The sequence below is a fragment of the Ascaphus truei genome, chromosome 23 (genome assembly GCF_040206685.1).
Source record: "Ascaphus truei isolate aAscTru1 chromosome 23, aAscTru1.hap1, whole genome shotgun sequence".
NCBI lineage: Eukaryota > Metazoa > Chordata > Amphibia > Anura > Ascaphidae > Ascaphus > Ascaphus truei.
The window spans coordinates 872,609-897,608 of record NC_134505.1 but is presented as its reverse complement, the minus strand read 5'-3'; the positions used below and the strand labels follow the sequence as shown (position 1 = coordinate 897,608).

Sequence of the window (25,000 nt, the reverse complement as noted above, 5' to 3'; positions counted from 1 at the left end):
GCATCACACACACACACACACACACACACACACACACACACACACACACACACTGCATCTCACACACACACACACACACACTGCATCTCACACACACACACACACACACACACACACTGCATCTCACACACACACACACACACGCACGCATCACACACACACACACACTCACACTGCATCTCACACTCACACTGCATCTCACACTCACACTGCATCTCACACTCACACTGCATCTCACACACACTGCATCTCACACTCACACTGCATCTCACACACACTGCATCTCACACACACTGCATCTCACACACACTGCATCTCACACACACTGCATCTCACACACACTGCATCTCACACACACTGCATCTCACACACACTGCATCTCACACACACTGCATCTCACACACACTGCATCTCACACACACTGCATCTCACACACACTGCATCTCACACACACTGCATCTCACACACACTGCATCTCACACACACTGCATCTCACACACACTGCATCTCACACACACTGCATCTCACACGCGCTTTTTACGGTGGATTTCCGCAGTCTCCCGCCCCAAAAAAGCATTGGAAATAATACTGTGAGAGAATAAGTTCCCGGGAAACGACACACCGACACACCGACACACCGACACACCGACACACCGACACACCGACACACCGACACACCGACACACACACCGACACACACACCTTTTCTTTGTCACTGGCCTCCCTGGACACGGTTGAGCCCTGTATGAAAGAGAGAGAGGGAGAGAGGGAGAGAGGGAGAGAGGGAGAGAGGGGGGGAGGGAGAGAGGGAGAGAGGGAGAGAGGGGGGAGGGAGAGAGGGGGGAGGGAGAGAGGGGGGGAGGGAGAGAGGGGGGGAGGGAGAGAGGGATAGAGGGAGAGAGGGGGGGAGGGAGAGAGGGGGGGAGGGAGAGAGGGAGAGAGGGGGGGAGGGATAGAGGGAGAGAGGGGGGAGGGAGAGAGGGGGGGAGGGAGAGAGGGGGGGAGGGTGAGAGAGACACAGTTAATGGGTCTTGTTGGGACCCGGCGGAGAATAAATATGAATCGCCTTACAGAATTTGGGGGGCCGGCGCTACATACAAGGGTACAAGTCTTTGAAGTGGGAGGGCGCATATTTCATTATTATTTTTTAGACTCCCTCCGGCGGCCATCTTTACCTTCAGGTCGTACTTGCGGTGCACGCCGAGCCGGTGGCTGAACACGTTCCTGCTGACCACCATGTAGGTCTCCACGCCGTCCACGGTGAGCCGGTACATACCGAGGAACTGCGGGAGAAGCGTGTTCCCGTGGCACTCCACTATGAACTGCGCCGAGAGGGGGAGAGGTGGTTACCGGAGGGAGAGAGAGGGGCGAGGGGGAGAGGTGGTTACCGGGGGGAGAGAGGGGCGAGGGGGAGAGGTGGTTACCGGGGGGGAGAGAGAGGGGCGAGGGGGAGAGGTGGTTACCGGGGGGGAGAGAGAGGGGCGAGGGGGAGAGGTGGTTACCGGAGGGAGAGAGAGGGGCGAGGGGGGAGGTGGTTACCGGAGGGAGAGAGAGGGGCGAGGGGGAGAGGTGGTTACCGGGGGGAGAGAGAGGGGCGAGGGGGAGAGGTGGTTACCGGAGGGAGAGAGAGAGGGGCGAGGGGGAGAGGTGGTTACCGGAGGGAGAGAGAGGGGCGCGGTGGTTACAGGGGGGAGAGGGGCGAGGTGGTTACCGGGGGAGAGGGGCGAGGTGGTTACCGGGGGGAGAGGGGCGAGGGGGAGAGGTGGTTACTGGGGATAGGGGCGAGGTGGTTACTGGGGATAGGGGCGAGGTGGTTACCGGGGGGAGAGAGGGGCGAGGTGGTTACCGGGGGGAGAGAGGGGCGAGGTGGTTACCGGGGGGAGAGAGGGGCGAGGTGGTTACCGGGGGGAGAGAGGGGCGAGGTGGTTACCGGGGGGAGAGAGGGGCGAGGTGGTTACCGGGGGGAGAGAGGGGAGAGGTGGTTACCGGGGGGAGAGAGGGGCGGGGTGGTTACCGGGGGGGAGAGAGGGGCGGGGTGGTTACCGGGGGGAGGGGAGCACCGCCATGTCTCAGGGGGGGGGGGGGGGTTGATCCGTGGCCCCTGTACCTGGTGGTACTTCTTCAGGATATTGTGCATCTCCGCCACGTCCTCGCCCGATATGGTTTTAATGACGAACCTCCGGTCGTACGTGGTGAGGAACCGCGACCCGAAGCGGCCTTGGGTGTCGCTGTTCACCGGGGCGCTGCGCGTCAGCGAGTTCTGCGCCGGAGGGGAGACAGCGAAGAATGGCACGCTCTTAACCCTCACACTGCCAGGGAATACGGGGCCCCTTTACCCAAGCAGTGGTAACCCTACTGCCCGCAGCGCCCGGCACGGGGGGTCAGGTCCCACCCAGTGAGACGGGGGTCTGCTCCCACCCAGTGAGACGGGGGTCTGCTCCCACCCAGTGAGACGGGGGTCTGCTCCCACCCAGTGAGACGGGGGTCTGCTCCCACCCAGTGAGACGGGGGTCTGCTCCCACCCAGTGAGACGGGGGTCTGCTCCCACCCAGTGAGACGGGGGTCTGCTCCCACCCAGTGAGACGGGGGTCTGCTCCCACCCAGTGAGACGGGGGTCTGCTCCCACCCAGTGAGACGGGGGTCTGCTCCCACCCAGTGAGACGGGGGTCTGCTATCACCCAGTGAGACGGGGGTCTGCTCCCACCCAGTGAGACGGGGGTCTGCTCCCACCCAGTGTGAGGCCTCAGGCCCCAATCAGAAAATTGTATTATCACAGGGACAGTATAGCGCGCGTCACAGGGACAGTATAGCGCGCGTCACTTGGACAGTATAGCGTGCGTCATTTGGACAGTATAGCGCGCGTCACAGGGACAGTATGGCGCGCGTCACAGGGACAGTATGGCGCGCGTCACAGGGACAGTATGGCGCGCGTCACAGGGACAGTATGGCTCGCGTCACAGGGACAGTACGGCGCGCGTCACAGGGACAGTACGGCGCGCATCACAGGGACAGTACAGCTCGCGTCACAGGGACAGTACAGCGCGCGTCAGAGGGACAGTACAGCACGCGTCAGAGGGACAGTACTGCGCGCGTCACAGGGACAGTACAGCGCGCGTCACAGGGACAGTACAGCGCGCGTCACAGGGACAGTACAGCTCGCGTCACAGGGACAGTACAGCGCGCGTCACAGGGACAGTACAGCGCGCGTCACAGGGACAGTACAGCGCGCGTCACAGGGACAGTACAGCGCGCGTCACAGGGACAGTACAGCGCGCGTCACAGGAACAGTACAGCGCGCGTCACAGGGACAGTACGGCGCGCGTCACAGGGACAGTACGGCGCGCGTCACAGGGACAGTACGGCGCGCGTCACAGGGACAGTACTGCGCGCGTCACAGGGACAGTACTGCGCGCGTCACAGGGACAGTACTGCGCGCGTCACAGGGACAGTACAGCGCGCGTCACAGGGACAGTACAGCGCGCGTCACAGGGACAGTACAGCGCGCGTCACAGGGACAGTATAGCGCGCGTCACAGGGACAGTACAGCGCGCGTCACAGGGACAGTACAGCGCGCGTCACAGGGACAGTACAGCGCGCGTCACAGGGACAGTACAGCGCGCGTCACAGGGACAGTACAGCGCGCGTCACAGGGACAGTACAGCGCGCGTCACAGGGACAGTACAGCGCGCGTCACAGGGACAGTACAGCGCGCGTCACAGGGACAGTAAAGCGCGCGTCACAAGGACAGTATAGCGCGCGTCACAGGGACAGTATAGCGCGCGTCACAGGGACAGTATAGCGCGCGTCACAGGGACAGTATAGCGCGCGTCACAGGGACAGTATAGCGCGCGTCACAGGGACAGTATAGCGCGCGTCACAGGGACAGTATAGCGCGCGTCACAGGGACAGTATAGCGCGCGTCACAGGGACAGAATAGCGAGCGTCACAGGGACAGAATAGCGCGCGTCACAGGGACAGAATAGCGAGCGTCACAGGGACAGAATAGCGCGTCACAGGGACAGTATAGCGAGCGTCACAGGGACAGTATAGCGCGCGGTACGCAGCACACAGGATAGTTACACGCACAGTCCCTGCGCGGTGACTTGCGATAACGCGCAGAACAACGCTACAATCCTTTCACAAAAAGGTCGTACCAGCAAAGGTCATTACCCAGAATCCCTTGCTGCAGTGGCAGCTGTGTATGCTAGCAGGTAACGGGGAAGGGCAGGGTTGCAGACCTGTGTGGTCGCGCTCACACCGCGGGGTGTGCATTTGTCGCGCGGATGTCACTTTATTGTAACGGACTAGGTGCCGGCTACAAACGACGTCAGGTTTTGCTTCCCTTGCCCAACAGAACCCAAAACGTGAGCGGGCGTGAGCGGGGTTCCCGGGGCGGGCGTGAGCGGGGTTCCCGGGGCGGGCGTGAGCGGGGTTCCCGGGGCGGGCGTGAGCGGGGTTCCCGGGGCGGGCGTGAGCGGGGTTCCCGGGGCGGGCGTGAGCGGGGTTCCCGGGGCGGGCGTGAGCGGGGTTCCCGGGGCGGGGCGTGAGCGGGGTTCCCGGGGCGGGCGTGAGCGGGGTTCCCGGGGCGGGCACCCACCTGGTAATCCTGATCGTCGATGCTGAAGCGCTCCCGCAGGTTCCGGAACACCATGGGACAGTATTCCTTGTACTTGAAGCGGCTCGGCAGGTTCTCCCTGCAACACGAGAGGCGGTTACTATTACAGCCCTGCGCCATGCACCACGGGAACCGCAGGGCGCGGGGGCTCATCAATAACACCGCGTTACTATTACAGCTCTGCGCCATGCACCGCGGGAACCGCAGGGCGCGGGGGCGCATCAATAACACCGCGTTACTATTACAGCTCTGCGCCATGCACCACGGGAACCGCAGGGCGCGAGGGCTCATCAATAACACCGCGTTACTATTACAGCTCTGCGCCATGCACCGCGGGAACCGCAGGGCGCGGGGGCTCATCAATAACACCGCGTTACTATTACAGCTCTGCGCCATGCACCGCGGGAACCACAGGGCGCGAGGGCTCATCAATAACACCGCGTTACTATTACAGCTCTGCGCCATGCACCGCGGGAACCGCAGGGCGCGGGGGCTCATCAATAACACCGCGTTACTATTACAGCTCTGCGCCATGCACCACGGGAACCGCAGGGCGCGAGGGCTCATCAATAACACTGCGTTACTATTACAGCTCTGCGCCATGCACCGCGGGAACCGCAGGGCGCGGGGGCTCATCAATAACACCGCGTTACTATTACAGCTCTGCGCCATGCACCACGGGAACCGCAGGGCGCGAGGGCTCATCAATAACACTGCGTTACTATTACAGCTCTGCGCCATGCACCACGGGAACCGCAGGGCGCGGGGGCTCATCAATAACACTGCGTTACTATTACAGCTCTGCGCCATGCACCACGGGAACCGCAGGGCGCGAGGGCTCATCAATAACACAGCGTTACTATTACAGCTCTGCGCCATGCACCACGGGAACCGCAGGGCGCGAGGGCTCATCAATAACACCGCGTTACTATTACAGCTCTGCGCCATGCACCACGGGAACCGCAGGGCGCGAGGGCTCATCAATAACACCGCGTTACTATTACAGCTCTGCGCCATGCACCACGGGAACCGCAGGGCGCGAGGGCTCATCAATAACACAGCGTTACTATTACAGCTCTGCGCCATGCACCACGGGAACCGCAGGGCGCGGGGGCTCATCAATAACACCGCGTTACTATTACAGCCCTGCGCCATGCACCACGGGAACCGCAGGGCGCGGGGGCTCATCAATAACACCGCGTTACTATTACAGCTCTGCGCCATGCACCACGGGAACCGCAGGGCGCGGGGGCTCATCAATAACACCGCGTTAATATTACAGCCCTGCGCCATGCACCACGGGAACCGCAGGGCGCGGGGCTCATCAATAACACCGCGTTAATATTACAGCTCTGCGCCATGCACCACGGGAACCGCAGGGCGCGGGGGCTCATCAATAACACCGCGTTACTATTACAGCTCTGCGCCATGCACCACGGGGAACCGCAGGGCGCGGGGCTCATCAATAACACCGCGTTACTATTACAGCTCTGCGCCATGCACCACGGGAACCGCAGGGCGCGGGGGCTCATCAATAACACAGCGTTACTATTACAGCTCTGCGCCATGCACCACGGGAACCGCAGGGCGCGGGGGCTCATCAATAACACCGCGTTACTATTACAGCTCTGCGCCATGCACCACGGGAACCGCAGGGCGCGGGGCTCATCAATAACACAGCGTTACTATTACAGCTCTGCGCCATGCACCACGGGAACCGCAGGGCGCGGGGCTCATCAATAACACCGCGTTACTATTACAGCTCTGCGCCATGCACCACGGGAACCGCAGGGCGCGGGGCTCATCAATAACACAGTCGTTACTATTACAGCTCTGCGCATGCACCACGGGAACCGCAGGGCGCGAGGGCTCATCAATAACACCGCGTTACTATTACAGCTCTGCGCCATGCACCACGGGAACCGCAGGGCGCGGGGGCGCATCAATAACACCGCGTTACTATTACAGCTCTGCGCCATGCACCACGGGAACCGCAGGGCGCGGGGGCTCATCAATAACACTGCGTTACTATTACAGCCCTGCGCCATGCACCACGGGAACAGCAGGGCGCGGGGGCTCATCAATAACACCGCGTTACTATTACAGCTCTGCGCCATGCACCACGGGAACCGCAGGGCGCGGGGGCTCATCAATAACACCGCGTTACTATTACAGCCCTGCGCCATGCACCACGGGAACCACAGGGCGCGGGGGCTCATCAATAACACCGCGTTACTATTACAGCTCTGCGCCATGCACCACGGGAACCGCAGGGCGCGGGGGCGCATCAATAACACCGCGTACTATTACAGCTCTGCGCCATGCACCACGGGAACCGCAGGGCGCGGGGGCGCATCAATAACACCGCGTTACTATTACAGCTCTGCGCCATGCACCACGGGAACCGCAGGGCGCGGGGGCTCATCAATAACACAGCGTTACTATTACAGCTCTGCGCCATGCACCACGGGAACCGCAGGGCGCGGGGGCTCATCAATAACACAGCGTTACTATTACAGCTCTGCGCCATGCACCACGGGAACCGCAGGGCGCGGGGGCGCATCAATAACACCGCGTTACTATTACAGCCCTGCGCCATGCACCACGGGAACCGCAGGGCGCGGGGGCGCATCAATAACACAGCGTTACTATTACAGCTCTGCGCCATGCACCACGGGAACCGCAGGGCGCGGGGGCTCATCAATAACACAGCGTTACTATTACAGCTCTGCGCCATGCACCACGGGAACCGCAGGGCGCGGGGGCTCATCAATAACACCGCGTTACTATTACAGCTCTGCGCCATGCACCACGGGAACCGCAGGGCGCGGGGGCTCATCAATAACACTGTGTTACTATTACAGCCCTGCGCCATGCACCACGGGAACCGCAGGGCGCGGGGGCTCATCAATAACACCGCATTACTATTACAGCTCTGCGCCATGCACCACGGGAACCGCAGGGCGCAGGGGCTCATCAATAACACAGCGTTACTATTACAACTCTGCGCCATGCACCACGGGAACCGCAGGGCGCGGGGGCTCATCAATAACACAGCGTTACTATTACAGCTCTGCGCCATGCACCACGGGAACCGCAGGGCGCGGGGGCTCATCAATAACACAGCGTTACTATTACAGCCCTGCGCCATGCACCACGGGAACCGCAGGGCGCGGGGGCTCATCAATAACACCGCGTTACTATTACAGCTCTGCGCCATGCACCACGGGAACCGCAGGGCGCGGGGGCTCATCAATAACACAGCGTTACTATTACAGCCCTGCGCCATGCACCACGGGAACCGCAGGGCGCGGGGGCTCATCAATAACACCGCGTTACTATTACAGCCCTGCGCCATGCACCACGGGAACCGCAGGGCGCGGGGGCGCATCAATAACACCGCGTTACTATTACAGCCCTGCGCCATGCACCACGGGAACCGCAGGGCGCGGGGGCTCATCAATAACACAGCGTTACTATTACAGCCCTGCGCCATGCACCACGGGAACCGCAGGGCGCGGGGGCTCATCAATAACACCGCGTTACTATTACAGCTCTGCGCCATGCACCACGGGAACCGCAGGGCGCGGGGGCTCATCAATAACACCGCGTTACTATTACAGCCCTGCGCCATGCACCACGGGAACCGCAGGGCGCGGGGCTCATCAATAACACCGCGTTACTATTACAGCCCTGCGCCATGCACCACGGGAACCGCAGGGCGCGGGGGCTCATCAATAACACCGCGTTACTATTACAGCCCTGCGCCATGCACCACGGGAACCGCAGGGCGCGGGGGCTCATCAATAACACAGCGTTACTATTACAGCTCTGCGCCATGCACCACGGGAACCGCAGGGCGCGGGGGCTCATTAATAACACCGCGTTACTATTACAGCTCTGCGCCATGCACCAAGGGAACCGCAGGGCGCGGGGCTCATCAATAACACGGCGTTACTATTACAGCCCTGCGCCATGCACCACGGGAACCGCAGGGCGCGGGGGCTCATCAATAACACCGCGTTACTATTACAGCTCTGCGCCATGCACCACGGGAACCGCAGGGCGCGGGGGCTCATCAATAACACCGCGTTACTATTACAGCTCTGCGCCATGCACCACGGGAACCGCAGGGCGCGGGGGCGCATCAATAACACCGCGTTACTATTACAGCTCTGCGCCATGCACCACGGGAACCGCAGGGCGCGGGGGCTCATCAATAACACTGCGTTACTATTACAGCTCTGCGCCATGCACCACGGGAACCGCAGGGCGCGGGGCTCATCAATAACACAGCGTTACTATTACAGCTCTGCGCCATGCACCACGGGAACCGCAGGGCGCGGGGCTCATCAATAACACCGCGTTACTATTACAGCTCTGCGCCATGCAACACGGGAACCGCAGGGCGCGGGGCTCATCAATAACACCGCGTTACTATTACAGCTCTGCGCCATGCACCACGGAACCGCAGGGCGCGGGGCTCATCAATAACACCGCGTTACTATTACAGCTCTGCGCCATGCACCACGGGAACCGCAGGGCGCGGGGGGCGCATCAATAACACCGCGTTACTATTACAGCTCTGCGCCATGCACCACGGGAACCGCAGGGCGCGGGGGCGCATCAATAACACCGCGTTACTATTACAGCTCTGCGCCATGCACCACGGGAACCGCAGGGCGCGGGGGCGCATCAATAACACCGCGTTACTATTACAGCTCTGCGCCATGCACCACGGGAACCGCAGGGCGCGGGGGCTCATCAATAACACAGCGTTACTATTACAGCTCTGCGCCATGCACCACGGGAACCGCAGGGCGCGGGGGCTCATCAATAACACAGCGTTACTATTACAGCTCTGCGCCATGCACCACGGGAACCGCAGGGCGCGGGGGCGCATCAATAACACAGCGTTACTATTACAGCCCTGCGCCATGCACCACGGGGAACCGCAGGGCGCGGGGGCTCATCAATAACACAGCGTTACTATTACAGCCCTGCGCCATGCACCACGGGGAACCGCAGGGCGCGGGGGCTCATCAATAACACCGCGTTACTATTACAGCTCTGCGCCATGCACCACGGGAACCGCAGGGCGCGGGGGCTCATCAATAACACCGCGTTACTATTACAGCCCTGCGCCATGCACCACGGGAACCGCAGGGCGCGGGGCTCATCAATAACACCGCGTTACTATTACAGCTCTGCGCCATGCACCACGGGAACCGCAGGGCGCGGGGGCTCATCAATAACACCGCGTTACTATTACAGCTCTGCGCCATGCACCACGGGAACCGCAGGGCGCGGGGGCTCATCAATAACACCGCGTTACTATTACAGCTCTGCGCCATGCACCACGGGAACCGCAGGGCGCGGGGGGCTCATCAATAACACCGCGTTACTATTACAGCTCTGCGCCATGCACCACGGGAACCGCAGGGCGCGGGGGCTCATCAATAACACCGCGTTACTATTACAGCTCCTGCGCCATGCACCACGGGAACCGCAGGGCGCGGGGCTCATCAATAACACCGCGTTACCTATTACAGCTCTGCGCCATGCACCACGGGAACCGCAGGGCGCGGGGGCTCATCAATAACACAGCATTACTATTACAGCTCTGCGCCATGCACCACGGAACCGCAGGGCGCAGGGGCTCATCAATAACACAGCGTTACTATTACAGCTCTGCGCCATGCACCACGGGAACCGCAGGGCGCGGGGCTCATCAATAACACAGCGTTACTATTACAGCCCTGCGCCATGCACCACGGGAACCGCAGGGCGCGGGGGCTCATCAATAACACCGCGTTACTATTACAGCTCTGCGCCATGCACCACGGGAACCGCAGGGCGCGGGGGCTCATCAATAACACAGCGTTACTATTACAGCCCTGCGCCATGCACCACGGGAACCGCAGGGCGCGGGGGCTCATCAATAACACCGCGTTACTATTACAGCTCTGCGCCATGCACCACGGGAACCGCAGGGCGCGGGGCTCATCAATAACACAGCGTTACTATTACAGCCCTGCGCCATGCACCACGGGAACCGCAGGGCGCGGGGGCTCATCAATAACACCGCGTTACTATTACAGCCCTGCGCCATGCACCACGGGAACCGCAGGGCGCGGCGGGCGCATCAATAACACCGCGTTACTATTACAGCCCTGCGCCATGCACCACGGGAACCGCAGGGCGCGGGGGCTCATCAATAACACAGCGTTACTATTACAGCCCTGCGCCATGCACCACGGGAACCGCAGGGCGCGGGGGCTCATCAATAACACCGCGTTACTATTACAGCTCTGCGCCATGCACCACGGGAAACGCAGGGCGCGGGGGCTCATCAATAACACCGCGTTACTATTACAGCCCTGCGCCATGCACCACGGGAACCGCAGGGCGCGGGGCTCATCAATAACACCGCGTTACTATTACAGCCCTGCGCCATGCACCACGGGAACCGCAGGGCGCGGGGCTCATCAATAACACCGCGTTACTATTACAGCTCTGCGCCATGCACCACGGGAACCGCAGGGCGCGGGGGCTCATCAATAACACCGCGTTACTATTACAGCTCTGCGCCATGCACCACGGGAACCGCAGGGCGCGGGGGCTCATCAATAACACCGCGTTACTATTACAGCTCTGCGCCATGCACCACGGGAACCGCAGGGCGCGGGGGCTCATCAATAACACCGTGTTACTATTACAGCCCTGCGTCATGCACCACGGGAACCGCAGGGCGCGGGGGCTCATCAATAACACCGCGTTACTATTACACCTCTGCGCCATGCACCACGGGAACCGCAGGGCGCGGGGGCTCATCAATAACACCGCGTTACTATTACAGCCCTGCGCCATGCACCACGGGAACCGCAGGGCGCGGGGGCTCATCAATAACACCGCATTACTATTACAGCCCTGCGCCATGCACCACGGGAACCGCAGGGCGCGGGGGCACATCAATAACACCGCGTTACTATTACAGCTCTGCGCCATGCACCACGGGAACCGCAGGGCGCGGGGGCTCATCAATAACACCGCGTTACTATTACAGCCCTGCGCCATGCACCACGGGAACCACAGGGCGCGGGGGCTCATCAATAACACCGCGTTACTATTACAGCTCTGCGCCATGCACCACGGGAACCGCAGGGCGCGGGGGCTCATCAATAACACCGCGTTACTATTACAGCTCTGCGCCATGCACCACGGGAACCGCAGGGCGCGGGGGCTCATCAATAACACCGCGTTACTATTACAGCCCTGCGCCATGCACCACGGGAACCGCAGGGCGCGGGGGCGCATCAATAACACCGCGTTACTATTACAGCTCTGCGCCATGCACCACGGGAACCGCAGGGCGCGGGGGCGCATCAATAACACCGCGTTACTATTACAGCTCTGCGCCATGCACCACGGGAACCGCAGGGCGCGGGGGGCGCATCAATAACACCGCGTTACTATTACAGCTCTGCGCCATGCACCACGGGAACCGCAGGGCGCGGGGGCGCATCAATAACACCGCGTTACTATTACAGCTCTGCGCCATGCACCACGGGAACCGCAGGGCGCGGGGGCTCATCAATAACACCGCGTTACTATTACAGCTCTGCGCCATGCACCACGGGAACCGCAGGGCGCGGGGGCTCATCAATAACACCGCGTTACTATTACAGCTCTGCGCCATGCACCACGGGAACCGCAGGGCGCGGGGGCGCATCAATAACACCGCGTTACTATTACAGCCCTGCGCCATGCACCACGGGAACCGCAGGGCGCGGGGGCTCATCAATAACACCGCGTTACTATTACAGCTCTGCGCCATGCACCACGGGAACCGCAGGGCGCGGGGGCTCATCAATAACACCGCGTTACTATTACAGCTCTGCGCCATGCACCACGGGAACCGCGGGGGCTCATCAATAACACAGCATTACTATTACAGCTCTGCGCCATGCACCACGGGAACCGCAGGGGCTCATCAATAACACCGCGTTACTATTACAGCTCTGCGCCATGCACCACGGGAACCGCAGGGCGCGGGGGCGCATCAATAACACCGCGTTACTATTACAGCTCTGCGCCATGCACCACGGGAACCGCAGGGCGCGGGGGCGCATCAATAACACCGCGTTACTATTACAGCCCTGCGCCATGCACCACGGGAACCGCAGGGCGCGGGGGCTCATCAATAACACCGCGTTACTATTACAGCTCTGCGCCATGCACCACGGGAACCGCAGGGCGCGGGGGCTCATCAATAACACCGCGTTACTATTACAGCTCTGCGCCATGCACCACGGGAACCGCAGGGCGCGGGGGCGCATCAATAACACCGCGTTACTATTACAGCCCTGCGCCATGCACCACGGGAACCGCAGGGCGCGGGGGCTCATCAATAACACCGCGTTACTATTACAGCTCTGCGCCATGCACCACGGGAACCGCAGGGCGCGGGGGCTCATCAATAACACCGCGTTACTATTACAGCTCTGCGCCATGCACCACGGGAACCGCGGGGGCTCATCAATAACACAGCATTACTATTACAGCTCTGCGCCATGCACCACGGGAACCGCAGGGCGCGGGGGCTCATCAATAACACCGCGTTACTATTACAGCTCTGCGCCATGCACCACGGGAACCGCAGGGCGCGGGGGCGCATCAATAACACCGCGTTACTATTACAGCTCTGCGCCATGCACCACGGGAACCGCAGGGCGCGGGGGCGCATCAATAACACCGCGTTACTATTACAGCCCTGCGCCATGCACCACGGGAACCGCAGGGCGCGGGGGCTCATCAATAACACCGCGTTACTATTACAGCTCTGCGCCATGCACCACGGGAACCGCAGGGCGCGGGGGCTCATCAATAACACCGCGTTACTATTACAGCTCTGCGCCATGCACCACGGGAACCGCGGGGGCTCATCAATAACACAGCATTACTATTACAGCTCTGCGCCATGCACCACGGGAACCGCAGGGCGCGGGGGCTCATCAATAACACCGCGTTACTATTACAGCTCTGCGCCATGCACCACGGGAACCGCAGGGCGCGGGGGCGCATCAATAACACCGCGTTACTATTACAGCTCTGCGCCATGCACCACGGGAACCGCAGGGCGCGGGGGCGCATCAATAACACCGCGTTACTATTACAGCCCTGCGCCATGCACCACGGGAACCGCAGGGCGCGGGGGCTCATCAATAACACCGCGTTACTATTACAGCTCTGCGCCATGCACCACGGGAACCGCAGGGCGCGGGGGCTCATCAATAACACCGCGTTACTATTACAGCTCTGCGCCATGCACCACGGGAACCGCAGGGCGCGGGGGCGCATCAATAACACCGCGTTACTATTACAGCCCTGCGCCATGCACCACGGGAACCGCAGGGCGCGGGGGCTCATCAATAACACCGCGTTACTATTACAGCTCTGCGCCATGCACCACGGGAACCGCAGGGCGCGGGGGCTCATCAATAACACCGCGTTACTATTACAGCTCTGCGCCATGCACCACGGGAACCGCGGGGGCTCATCAATAACACAGCATTACTATTACAGCTCTGCGCCATGCACCACGGGAACCGCAGGGCGCGGGGGCTCATCAATAACACCGCGTTACTATTACAGCTCTGCGCCATGCACCACGGGAACCGCAGGGCGCGGGGGCTCATCAATAACACCGCGTTACTATTACAGCTCTGCGCCATGCACCACGGGAACCGCAGGGCGCGGGGGCTCATCAATAACACCGCGTTACTATTACAGCTCTGCGCCATGCACCACGGGAACCGCAGGGCGCGGGGGCTCATCAATAACACCGCGTTACTATTACAGCCCTGCGCCATGCACCACGGGAACCGCAGGGCGCGGGGGCTCATCAATAACACCGCGTTACTATTACAGCTCTGCGCCATGCACCACGGGAACCGCAGGGCGCGGGGGCTCATCAATAACACCGCGTTACTATTACAGCCCTGCGCCATGCACCACGGGAACCGCAGGGCGCGGGGGCTCATCAATAACACCGCGTTACTATTACAGCTCTGCGCCATGCACCACGGGAACCGCAGGGCGCGGGGGCTCCTCTACTGGTGACCCGCCCGGGACCCCCGTGGGACTCCTCTACTGGCGACCCGCCCGGGACCCCCGTGGGACCCCTCTACTGGCGACCCGCCCGGGACCCCTTTACTGGCGACCTGCGCCTGTGTGTGAGGCGCTGTGAGGAGAGGGTCCCACTCACTTGTTGAAGAGATGGTTGTCCACCTTGATCTTGCTGAAGGCTTTGAAGTCGTCGGGCATCAGCATGACCGGGATGGGAACATTGCTCAGCTCGTTGATCTGAACAAGGAGAGAGCAGGGAGCGTTCAGGAGGGGCAGGGAGAGGAGACTCCATGGGCAGGGAGAGGAGACCCCATGGGCAGGGAGAGGAGACCCCATGGGCAGGGAGAGGAGACTCCATGGGCAGGGAGAGGAGACTCCATGGGCAGGGAGCGTTCAGGAGGGGCAGGGAGAGGAGACTCCATGGGCAGGGAGCGTTCAGGAGGGGCAGGGAGAGGAGACTCCATGGGCAGGGAGCGTTCAGGAGGGGCAGGGAGAGGAGACTCCATGGGCAGGGAGAGGAGACTCCATGGGCAGGGAGAGGAGACCCCATGGCAGGGAGAGGTGACTCCATGGGCAGGGAGAGGAGACTCCATGGGCAGGGAGAGGAGACTCCATGGGCAGGGAGAGGAGACCCCATGGGCAGGGAGAGGAGACCCCATGGGCAGGGAGAGGAGACCCCATGGGCAGGGAGAGGAGACCCCATGGGCAGGGAGAGGAGACCCCATGGGCAGGGAGAGGAGACCCCATGGGCAGGGAGAGGAGACCCCATGGGCAGGGAGAGGAGACCCCATGGGCAGGGAGAGGAGACCCCATGGGCAGGGAGAGGAGACCCCATGGGCAGGGAGAGGAGACCCCATGGGCAGGGAGAGGAGACCCCATGGGCAGGGAGAGGAGACCCCATGGGCAGGGAGAGGAGACCCCATGGGCAGGGAGAGGAGACCCCATGGGCAGGGAGAGGAGACCCCATGGGCAGGGAGAGGAGACTCCATGGGCAAGGAGAGGAGACCCCATGGGCAGGGAGAGGAGACTCCATGGGCAGGGAGCGTTCAGGAGGGGCAGGGAGAGGAGACCCCATGGGCAGGGAGAGGAGACCCCATGGGCAGGGAGAGGAGACCCCATGGGCAGGGAGAGGAGACCCCATGGGCAGGGAGAGGAGACCCCATGGGCAGGGAGAGGAGACCCCATGGGCAGGGAGAGGAGACCCCATGGGCAGGGAGAGGAGACCCCATGGGCAGGGAGAGGAGCCCCCATGGGCAGGGAGAGGAGCCCCCATGGGCAGGGAGAGGAGCCCCCATGGGCAGGGAGAGGAGCCCCCATGGGCAGGGAGAGGAGCCCCCATGGGCAGGGAGAGGAGCCCCCATGGGCAGGGAGAGGAGCCCCCATGGGCAGGGAGAGGAGACTCCATGGGCAGGGAGAGGAGACTCCATGGGCAGGGAGAGGAGACTCCATGGGCAGGGAGAGGAGACCCCATGGGCAGGGAGAGGAGACCCCATGGGCAGGGAGAGGAGACTCCATGGGCAGGGAGAGGAGACTCCATGGGCAGGGAGAGGAGACTCCATGGGCAGGGAGAGGAGACACCATGGGCAGGGAGAGGAGACTCCATGGGCAGGGAGAGGAGACTCCATGGGCAGGGAGAGGAGACTCCATGGGCAGGGAGAGGAGACTCCATGGGCAGGGAGAGGAGACCCCATGAGCAGGGAGAGGAGACTCCATGGGCAGGGAGAGGAGACCCCATGGGCAGGGAGAGGAGACTCCATGGGCAGGGAGAGGAGACTCCATGGGCAGGGAGAGGAGACTCCATGGGCAGGGAGAGGAGACTCCATGGGCAGGGAGAGGAGACTCCATGGGCAGGGAGAGGAGACTCCATGGGCAATGAGAGGAGACCCCATGGGCAGGGAGAGGAGACCCCATGGGCAGGGAGAGGAGACCCCATGGGCAGGGAGAGGAGACCCCATGGGCAGGGAGAGGAGACTCCATGGGCAGGGAGAGGAGACTCCATGGGCAGGGAGAGGAGACTCCATGGGCAGGGAGAGGAGACTCCATGGGCAGGGAGAGGAGACTCCATGGGCAGGGAGAGGAGACTCCATGGGCAGGGAGAGGAGACCCCATGGGCAGGGAGAGGAGACCCCATGGGCAGGGAGAGGAGACCCCATGGGCAGGGAGAGGAGACCCCATGGGCAGGGAGAGGAGACCCCATGGGCAGGGAGAGGAGACTCCATGGGCAGGGAGAGGAGACCCCATGGGCAGGGAGAGGAGACCCCATGGGCAGGGAGAGGAGACTCCATGGGCAAGGTGTTGCCTTCGTGGGTTCCGTTACTGCCGTGGCCTGCATGTGGGGGATGTCCCAATCCCTGTGCCTCATCGTACCTAGGAAAAATGGCGGGGGAAGAGAAGCCAACATTCCCTCCCCCCTCCTCTGCCATCCACCCGGGATTCCACCCAGGAAGTGGCTGCATAGAGAACCTGGGAACTGCAATTGTACATCTGTGTGTGAAAGAGTGGTCTTATACAAGTACAAGTGGGTATATAAGACCTTCCAGAGAAGAGACACGTAAGGTCCGGAACAGCAGCGTATAAGCTGCAATTATAATCATGTTCTAGAGCAGAGAACAGACATGTTAGGTCCGGAACAGCAGCGTATAAGCTGCAATTAAAACCATGTTCTAGAGCAGAGAACAGACATGTAAGGTCCGGAACAGCAGCGTATAAGCTGCAATTATAATCATGGTCTAGACCAGAGAAGAGACACGTAAGGTCTGTAACAGCTGTATACAAGCTACAATTATAATCATGTTCTAGACCAGAGAAGAGAGATGTCAGGTCCGGAAGAACAAGGTATACGCTACAAATATAAATCATGTTCTAGATCAGAGACTTGCAAAGTCTGGAACAACCGGGTATAAGTTATAATCATGTTTTATCATCCATAAAATAAAAAGCTGACTAATATCGTTGGAGTCCACGCGCCCCCGCGCTCCCAGGAGACGCGAGGCGAGGTCTCCAGGTCCCACTTCTATGTGGGGTTTCCAGGACCTTCTTGTGAAACAATGTCTGGCAACGATGATTGATGAGCAACACGTCAGGGATTCTTAGGCGGCGTTTATAGTCCTGGCTACAGTGACGGCGTACAGCTCAATGTAGTCCGTAGCGAACGCCCATAGGGGGCGCGACGGCGACGTCACGGGTCGCGCCGCCGGCGCTGTAGCCAGAACTAGAAGCGTACCCTTAGAGATGACTTGAAGGAACCCCTGAGGTTTGTGAATCTCTGCACACTATCGTGTAACATGGGCAAACCCCCTAATGACGGAGCCCCAATAACAAGCCCCTTCCAGTTCTCCAGGAGCAACTCAACTCCGGAACCTTGAACCCCCGGATCTGTGACCATTAAAAATGACTAGGGTATATATAGGGGGTGCCTCACCGTATGGTTGACCCCCCACATCAGCACGCTGAGCAGCGGTTCGCGGTGTGTATATATATATATATATATATATATATATATATATATATATATATATATATATATATATATATATATATATATATATATATATATATATGGTATATATAGGGTATATATAGGGGTGTGTATATAGGGGGAGCCTCACTGTATGGTTGACTGCCCACATCAGCACGTTGAGCAGCGGTTCGCTGTGTGTACATATAGGGTATATATATATAAATACATATATAAATACATATATATATATATATATATATATATGTGTGTGTGTATATAGGGGGTGCCTCACCGTATGGTTGACCCCCCACATCAGCACGCTGAGCAGCGGTTCGCTGTGTGTACATATAGGGTGTGTGTGTGTGTGTGTGTGTGTGTGTGTGTGTGTGTGTGTGTGTGTGTGTGTGTGTGTGTGTGTGTGTGTGTGTGATGGGGTGCCTCACCGTATGGTTGACCCCCCACACATCAGCACGCTGAGCAGCGGTTCGCTGTGGGTGTATATATAGGGTATATATAGGAGCTGTGTATATAGGGTATATATAGGTGCTGTATATATAGGGGCTGCCTCACCGTATGGCTGACCCCCCACATCAGCACGCTGAGCAGCGGTTCGCTGTGGGTGTATATATAGGGTATATATAGGAGCTGTGTATATAGGGTATATATAGGTGCTGTATATATAGGGGCTGCCTCACCGTATGGCTGACCCCCCACATCAGCACGCTGAGCAGCGGTTCGCTGTGGGTGTATATATAGGGTATATATAGGAGCTGTGTATATAGGGTATATATAGGTGCTGTATATATAGGGGCTGCCTCACCGTATGGCTGACCCCCCACATCAGCACGCTGAGCAGCGGTTCGCTGTGTGTACATATAGGGTATATATAGGTGCTGTGTATATAGGGGGTGCCTCACCGTGTGGTTGACCCCCCACATTAGCACGCTGAGCAGCGGTTCGCTGTGTGTATATATAGGATATATATAGGGGTGTATATATAGGGGTGGGTATATAGGGGGTGCCTCACCGTGTGGTTGACCCCCCACATCAGCACGCTGAGCAGCGGTTCGCTGTGTGTATATATAGGTGTATATATAGGGGTGTGTATATAGGGGGTGCCTCACCGTGTGGTTGACCCCCCACATCAGCACGCTGAGCAGCGGGTTCGCTGGGTGTATATATAGGGTATATATAGGGGTGTGTATATAGGTGTATATATAGGGGTGTGTATATAGGGAGTGCCTCACCGTGTGGTTGACCCCCCACATCAGCACGCTGAGCAGCGGCTCGCTGTGTGTATATATAGGTTTATATATAGGGGTGTGTATATAGGGGGTGCCTCACCGTGTGGTTGACCCCCCACATCAGCACGCTGAGCAGCGGTTCGCTGTGTGTTTATATAGGGTATATATAGGGGTGTGTATATAGGTGTATATATAGGGGTGTGTATATAGGGAGTGCCTCACCGTGTGGTTTACCCCCCACATCAGCACGCTGAGCAGCGGTTCGCTGTGTGTATATATAGGGTATATATAGGGGTGTATATATAGGGGGTGCCTCACCGTGTGGTTGACCCCCCACATCAGCACGCTGAGCAGCGGTTCGCTGTGTGTATATATAGGGTATATATAGGGGTATGTATATAGGTGTATATATAGGGGTGTGTATATAGGGAGTGCCTCACCGTGTGGTTGACCCCCCCACATCAGCACGCTGAGCAGCGGCTCGCTGTGTGTATATATAGGGTATATATATGTATATAGGGGGTGTGTATATAGGGGGTGCCTCACCTTGTGGTTGACCCCCCACATCAGCACGCTGAGCAGCGGCTCGCTGTGTGTATATATAGGGTATATATATGTATATAGGGGGGGTGTATATAGGGGGTGCCTCACCGTGTGGTTGACCCCCCACATCAGCACGCTGAGCAGCGGCTCGCTGTGTGTATATATAGGTGTATATATAGGTGTGTATATAGGGTGTGTGTATATAGGGTGTGTGTATATAGGGTGTGTGTATATAGGGTGTGTGAATATAGGGGGTGTATATAGGGTGTGTGTATATAGGTGGTGCCTCACCGTGTGGTTGACCCCCCACATCAGCACGCTGAGCAGCGGCTCGCGGTGTGTATATATAGGGTATATATAGGGGTGTATATAGGGGGTGCCTCACCGTGTGGTTGACCCCCCACATCAGCACGCTGAGCAGCGGCTCGCTGTGTGTATATATAGGGTATATATAGGGGTGTATATATAGGGGGTGTATATAGGGGGTGCCTCACCGTGTGGTTGACCCCCCACATCAGCACGCTGAGCAGCGGCTCGCTGTGTGTATATATAGGGTATATATAGGGGTATATATATAGGGGGGGTGTATATAGGGGGTGCCTCACCGTATGGCTGACCCCCCACATCAGCACGCTGAGCAGCGGTTCGCTGTGTGTACATATAGGGTATATATAGGTGCTGTGTATATAGGGGGTGCCTCACCGTGTGGTTGACCCCCCACATTAGCACGCTGAGCAGCGGTTCGCTGTGTGTATATATAGGATATATATAGGGGTGTATATATAGGGGTGGGTATATAGGGGGTGCCTCACCGTGTGGTTGACCCCCCACATCAGCACGCTGAGCAGCGGTTCGCTGTGTGTATATATAGGTGTATATATAGGGGTGTGTATATAGGGGGTGCCTCACCGTGTGGTTGACCCCCCACATCAGCACGCTGAGCAGCGGGTTCGCTGGGTGTATATATAGGGTATATATAGGGGTGTGTATATAGGTGTATATATAGGGGGGTGTATATAGGGAGTGCCTCACCGTGTGGTTGACCCCCCACATCAGCACGCTGAGCAGCGGCTCGCTGTGTGTATATATAGGTTTATATATAGGGGTGTGTATATAGGGGGTGCCTCACCGTGTGGTTGACCCCCCACATCAGCACGCTGAGCAGCGGTTCGCTGTGTGTATATATAGGGTATATATAGGGGTGTGTATATAGGTGTATATATAGGGGTGTGTATATAGGGAGTGCCTCACCGTGTGGTTTACCCCCCACATCAGCACGCTGAGCAGCGGTTCGCTGTGTGTATATATAGGGTATATATAGGGGTGTATATATAGGGGGTGCCTCACCGTGTGGTTGACCCCCCACATCAGCACGCTGAGCAGCGGTTCGCTGTGTGTATATATAGGGTATATATAGGGGTGTGTATATAGGTGTATATATAGGGGTGTGTATATAGGGAGTGCCTCACCGTGTGGTTGACCCCCCCACATCAGCACGCTGAGCAGCGGCTCGCTGTGTGTATATATAGGGTATATATATGTATATAGGGGGTGTGTATATAGGGGGTGCCTCACCTTGTGGTTGACCCCCCACATCAGCACGCTGAGCAGCGGCTCGCTGTGTGTATATATAGGGTATATATATGTATATAGGGGGGGTGTATATAGGGGGTGCCTCACCGTGTGGTTGACCCCCCACATCAGCACGCTGAGCAGCGGCTCGCTGTGTGTATATATAGGGTATATATAGGGGTGTATATATAGGGGGTGTATATAGGGGGTGCCTCACCGTGTGGTTGACCCCCCACATCAGCACGCTGAGCAGCGGCTCGCTGTGTGTATATATAGGTGTATATATAGGTGTGTGTATATAGGGTGTGTGTATATAGGGTGTGTGTATATAGGGTGTGTGAATATAGGGGGTGTATATAGGGTGTGTGTATATAGGTGGTGCCTCACCGTGTGGTTGACCCCCCACATCAGCACGCTGAGCAGCGGCTCGCGGTGTGTATATATAGGGTATATATAGGGGTGTATATATAGGGGGGTGTATATAGGGGGTGCCTCACCGTGTGGTTGACCCCCCACATCAGCACGCTGAGCAGCGGCTCGCTGTGTGTATATATAGGGTATATATAGGGGTGTATATATAGGGGGTGTATATAGGGGGTGCCTCACCGTGTGGTTGACCCCCCACATCAGCACGCTGAGCAGCGGCTCGCTGTGTGTATATATAGGGTATATATAGGGGTATATATATAGGGGGGGTGTATATAGGGGGTGCCTCACCGTGTGGTTGACCCCCCACATCAGCACGCTGAGCAGCGGCTCGCTGTGTGTATATATAGGGTATATATATGTATATAGGGGGGGTGTATATAGGGGGTGCCTCACCGTGTGGTTGACCCCCCACATCAGCACGCTGAGCAGCGGCTCGCTGTGTGTATATATAGGGGTGTGTATATAGGGGGTGTGTATATAGGGGTGTGTATATAGGGGGTGTGTATATAGGGGTGTGTATATAGGGGGTGTGTATATAGGGGGTGTGTATATAGGGGGTGCCTCACCGTGTGGTTGACCCCCCACATCAGCACGCTGAGCAGCGGCTCGCTGTGTGTATATATAGGGTATATATATGTATATAGGGGGGGTGTATATAGGGGGTGCCTCACCGTGTGGTTGACCCCCCACATCAGCACGCTGAGCAGCGGCTCGCTGTGTGTATATATAGGGGTGTGTATATAGGGGGTGTGTATATAGGGGGTGCCTCACCGTGTGGTTGACCCCCCACATCAGCACGCTGAGCAGCGGCTCGCTGTGTGTATATATAGGGTATATATATGTATATAGGGGTGTGTATATAGGGGGTGCCTCACCGTGTGGTTGACCCCCCACATCAGCACGCTGAGCAGCGGCTCGCTGTGTGTATATATAGGTGTATATATAGGGGTATATATAGGGGTGTGTATATAGGGGGTGTGTATATAGGGGTGTGTTTGTAGGGGGTGCCTCACCGTGTGGTTGACCCCCCACATCAGCACGCTGAGCAGCGGCTCGCGGTGTGTACATATAGGGTATATATAGGGGTGTGTATATAGGTGTATATAAAGGGGTGTGTATATATAGGGGGTGCCTCACCGTGTGGTTGACCCCCCACATCAGCACGCTGAGCAGCGGCTCGCTGTGTGTACATATAGGGGTGTATATATAGGGTATATATAGGGGTGTGTATAGAGGGGGTGCCTCACCGTGTGGTTGACCCCCCACATCAGCACGCTGAGCAGCGGCTCGCGGTGTGTACATATAGGGTATATATAGGGGTGTGTATATAGGGGGTGCCTCACCGTGTGGTTGACCCCCCACATCAGCACGCTGAGCAGCGGCTCGCTGTGTGTACATATAGGGGTGTATATATAGGGTATATATAGGGGTGTGTATATAGGGGGTGCCTCACCGTGTGGTTGACCCCCCACATCAGCACGCTGAGCAGCGGCTCGCGGTGTGTACATATAGGGTATATATAGGGGTGTGTATATAGGGGGTGCCTCACCGTGTGGTTGACCCCCCACATCAGCACGCTGAGCAGCGGCTCGCGGTGTGTACATATAGGGTATATATATGTATATAGGGTATATATAGGGGTGTGTATATAGGGGGTGCCTCACCGTGTGGTTGACCCCCCACATCAGCACGCTGAGCAGCGGCTCGCTGTGTGTACATATAGGGTATATATAGGGTGTGTGTATATAGGGGGTGCCTCACCGTGTGGTTGACCCCCCACATCAGCACGCTGAGCAGCGGCTCGCTGTGTGTATATATAGGGTATATATAGGGGTGTGTATATATAGGGGGTGCCTCACCGTGTGGTTGACCCCCCCACATCAGCACGCTGAGCAGCGGCTCGCTGTGTGTATATATAGGTGTATATATAGGGTATATATAGGGGGTGCCTCACCGTGTGGTTGACCCCCCACATCAGCACGCTGAGCAGCGGCTCGCTGTGTGTATATATAGGGTATATATAGGGGCTGTATATATAGGGTATATATAGGGGTGTGTATATAGGGGGTGCCTCACCGTGTGGTTGACCCCCCACATCAGCACGCTGAGCAGCGGCTCGCTGTGTGTATATATAGGGTATATATAGGGGTGTGTATATATAGGGGGTGCCTCACCGTGTGGTTGACCCCCCACATCAGCACGCTGAGCAGCGGCTCGCTGTGTGTATATATAGGTGTATATATAGGGTATATATAGGGGGTGTATATAGGGGGTGCCTCACCGTGTGGTTGACCCCCCACATCAGCACGCTGAGCAGCGGCTCGCTGTGTGTATATATAGGGTATATATAGGGGCTGTATATATAGGGTATATATAGGGGTGTGTATATAGGGGGTGCCTCACCGTGTGGTTGACCCCCCACATCAGCACGCTGAGCAGCGGCTCGCTGTGTGTATATATAGGGTATATATAGGGGTGTGTATATATAGGGGGTGCCTCACCGTGTGGTTGACCCCCCACATCAGCACGCTGAGCAGCGGCTCGCTGTGTGTATATATAGGTGTATATATAGGGTATATATAGGGGGTGTATATAGGGGGTGCCTCACCGTGTGGTTGACCCCCCACATCAGCACGCTGAGCAGCGGCTCGCTGTGTGTATATATAGGGTATATATAGGGGCTGTATATATAGGGTATATATAGGGGTGTGTATATAGGGGGTGCCTCACCGTGTGGTTGACCCCCCACATCAGCACGCTGAGCAGCGGCTCGCTGTGTGTATATATAGGGTATATATAGGGGTGTGTATATATAGGGGGTGCCTCACCGTGTGGTTGACCCCCCACATCAGCACGCTGAGCAGCGGCTCGCTGTGTGTATATATAGGTGTATATATAGGGTATATATAGGGGGTGTATATAGGGGGTGCCTCACCGTGTGGTTGACCCCCCACATCAGCACGCTGAGCAGCGGCTCGCTGTGTGTATATATAGGGTATATATAGGGGC

At 58.3% G+C, this 25,000-nt stretch overlaps 1 protein-coding gene across 2 annotated transcripts in view; it reads right to left on the bottom strand.

The window, feature by feature from the left end:
• Positions 1–25,000, bottom strand: part of PIP4K2B (phosphatidylinositol-5-phosphate 4-kinase type 2 beta) — a 42,358-nt gene that overhangs the window by 14,269 nt on the left and 3,089 nt on the right. For both annotated transcript variants that reach the window (XM_075580163.1, XM_075580164.1), the window contains exons 2-6: positions 14,883–14,980; positions 4,598–4,694; positions 2,108–2,260; positions 1,176–1,322; positions 703–741 (exon numbers count right to left, since the gene is read on the bottom strand). In XM_075580163.1, coding sequence (XP_075436278.1) covers positions 703–741; positions 1,176–1,322; positions 2,108–2,260; positions 4,598–4,694; positions 14,883–14,980 — 534 coding nt within the window. The remainder of the gene's footprint in view (positions 1–702; positions 742–1,175; positions 1,323–2,107; positions 2,261–4,597; positions 4,695–14,882; positions 14,981–25,000) is intronic.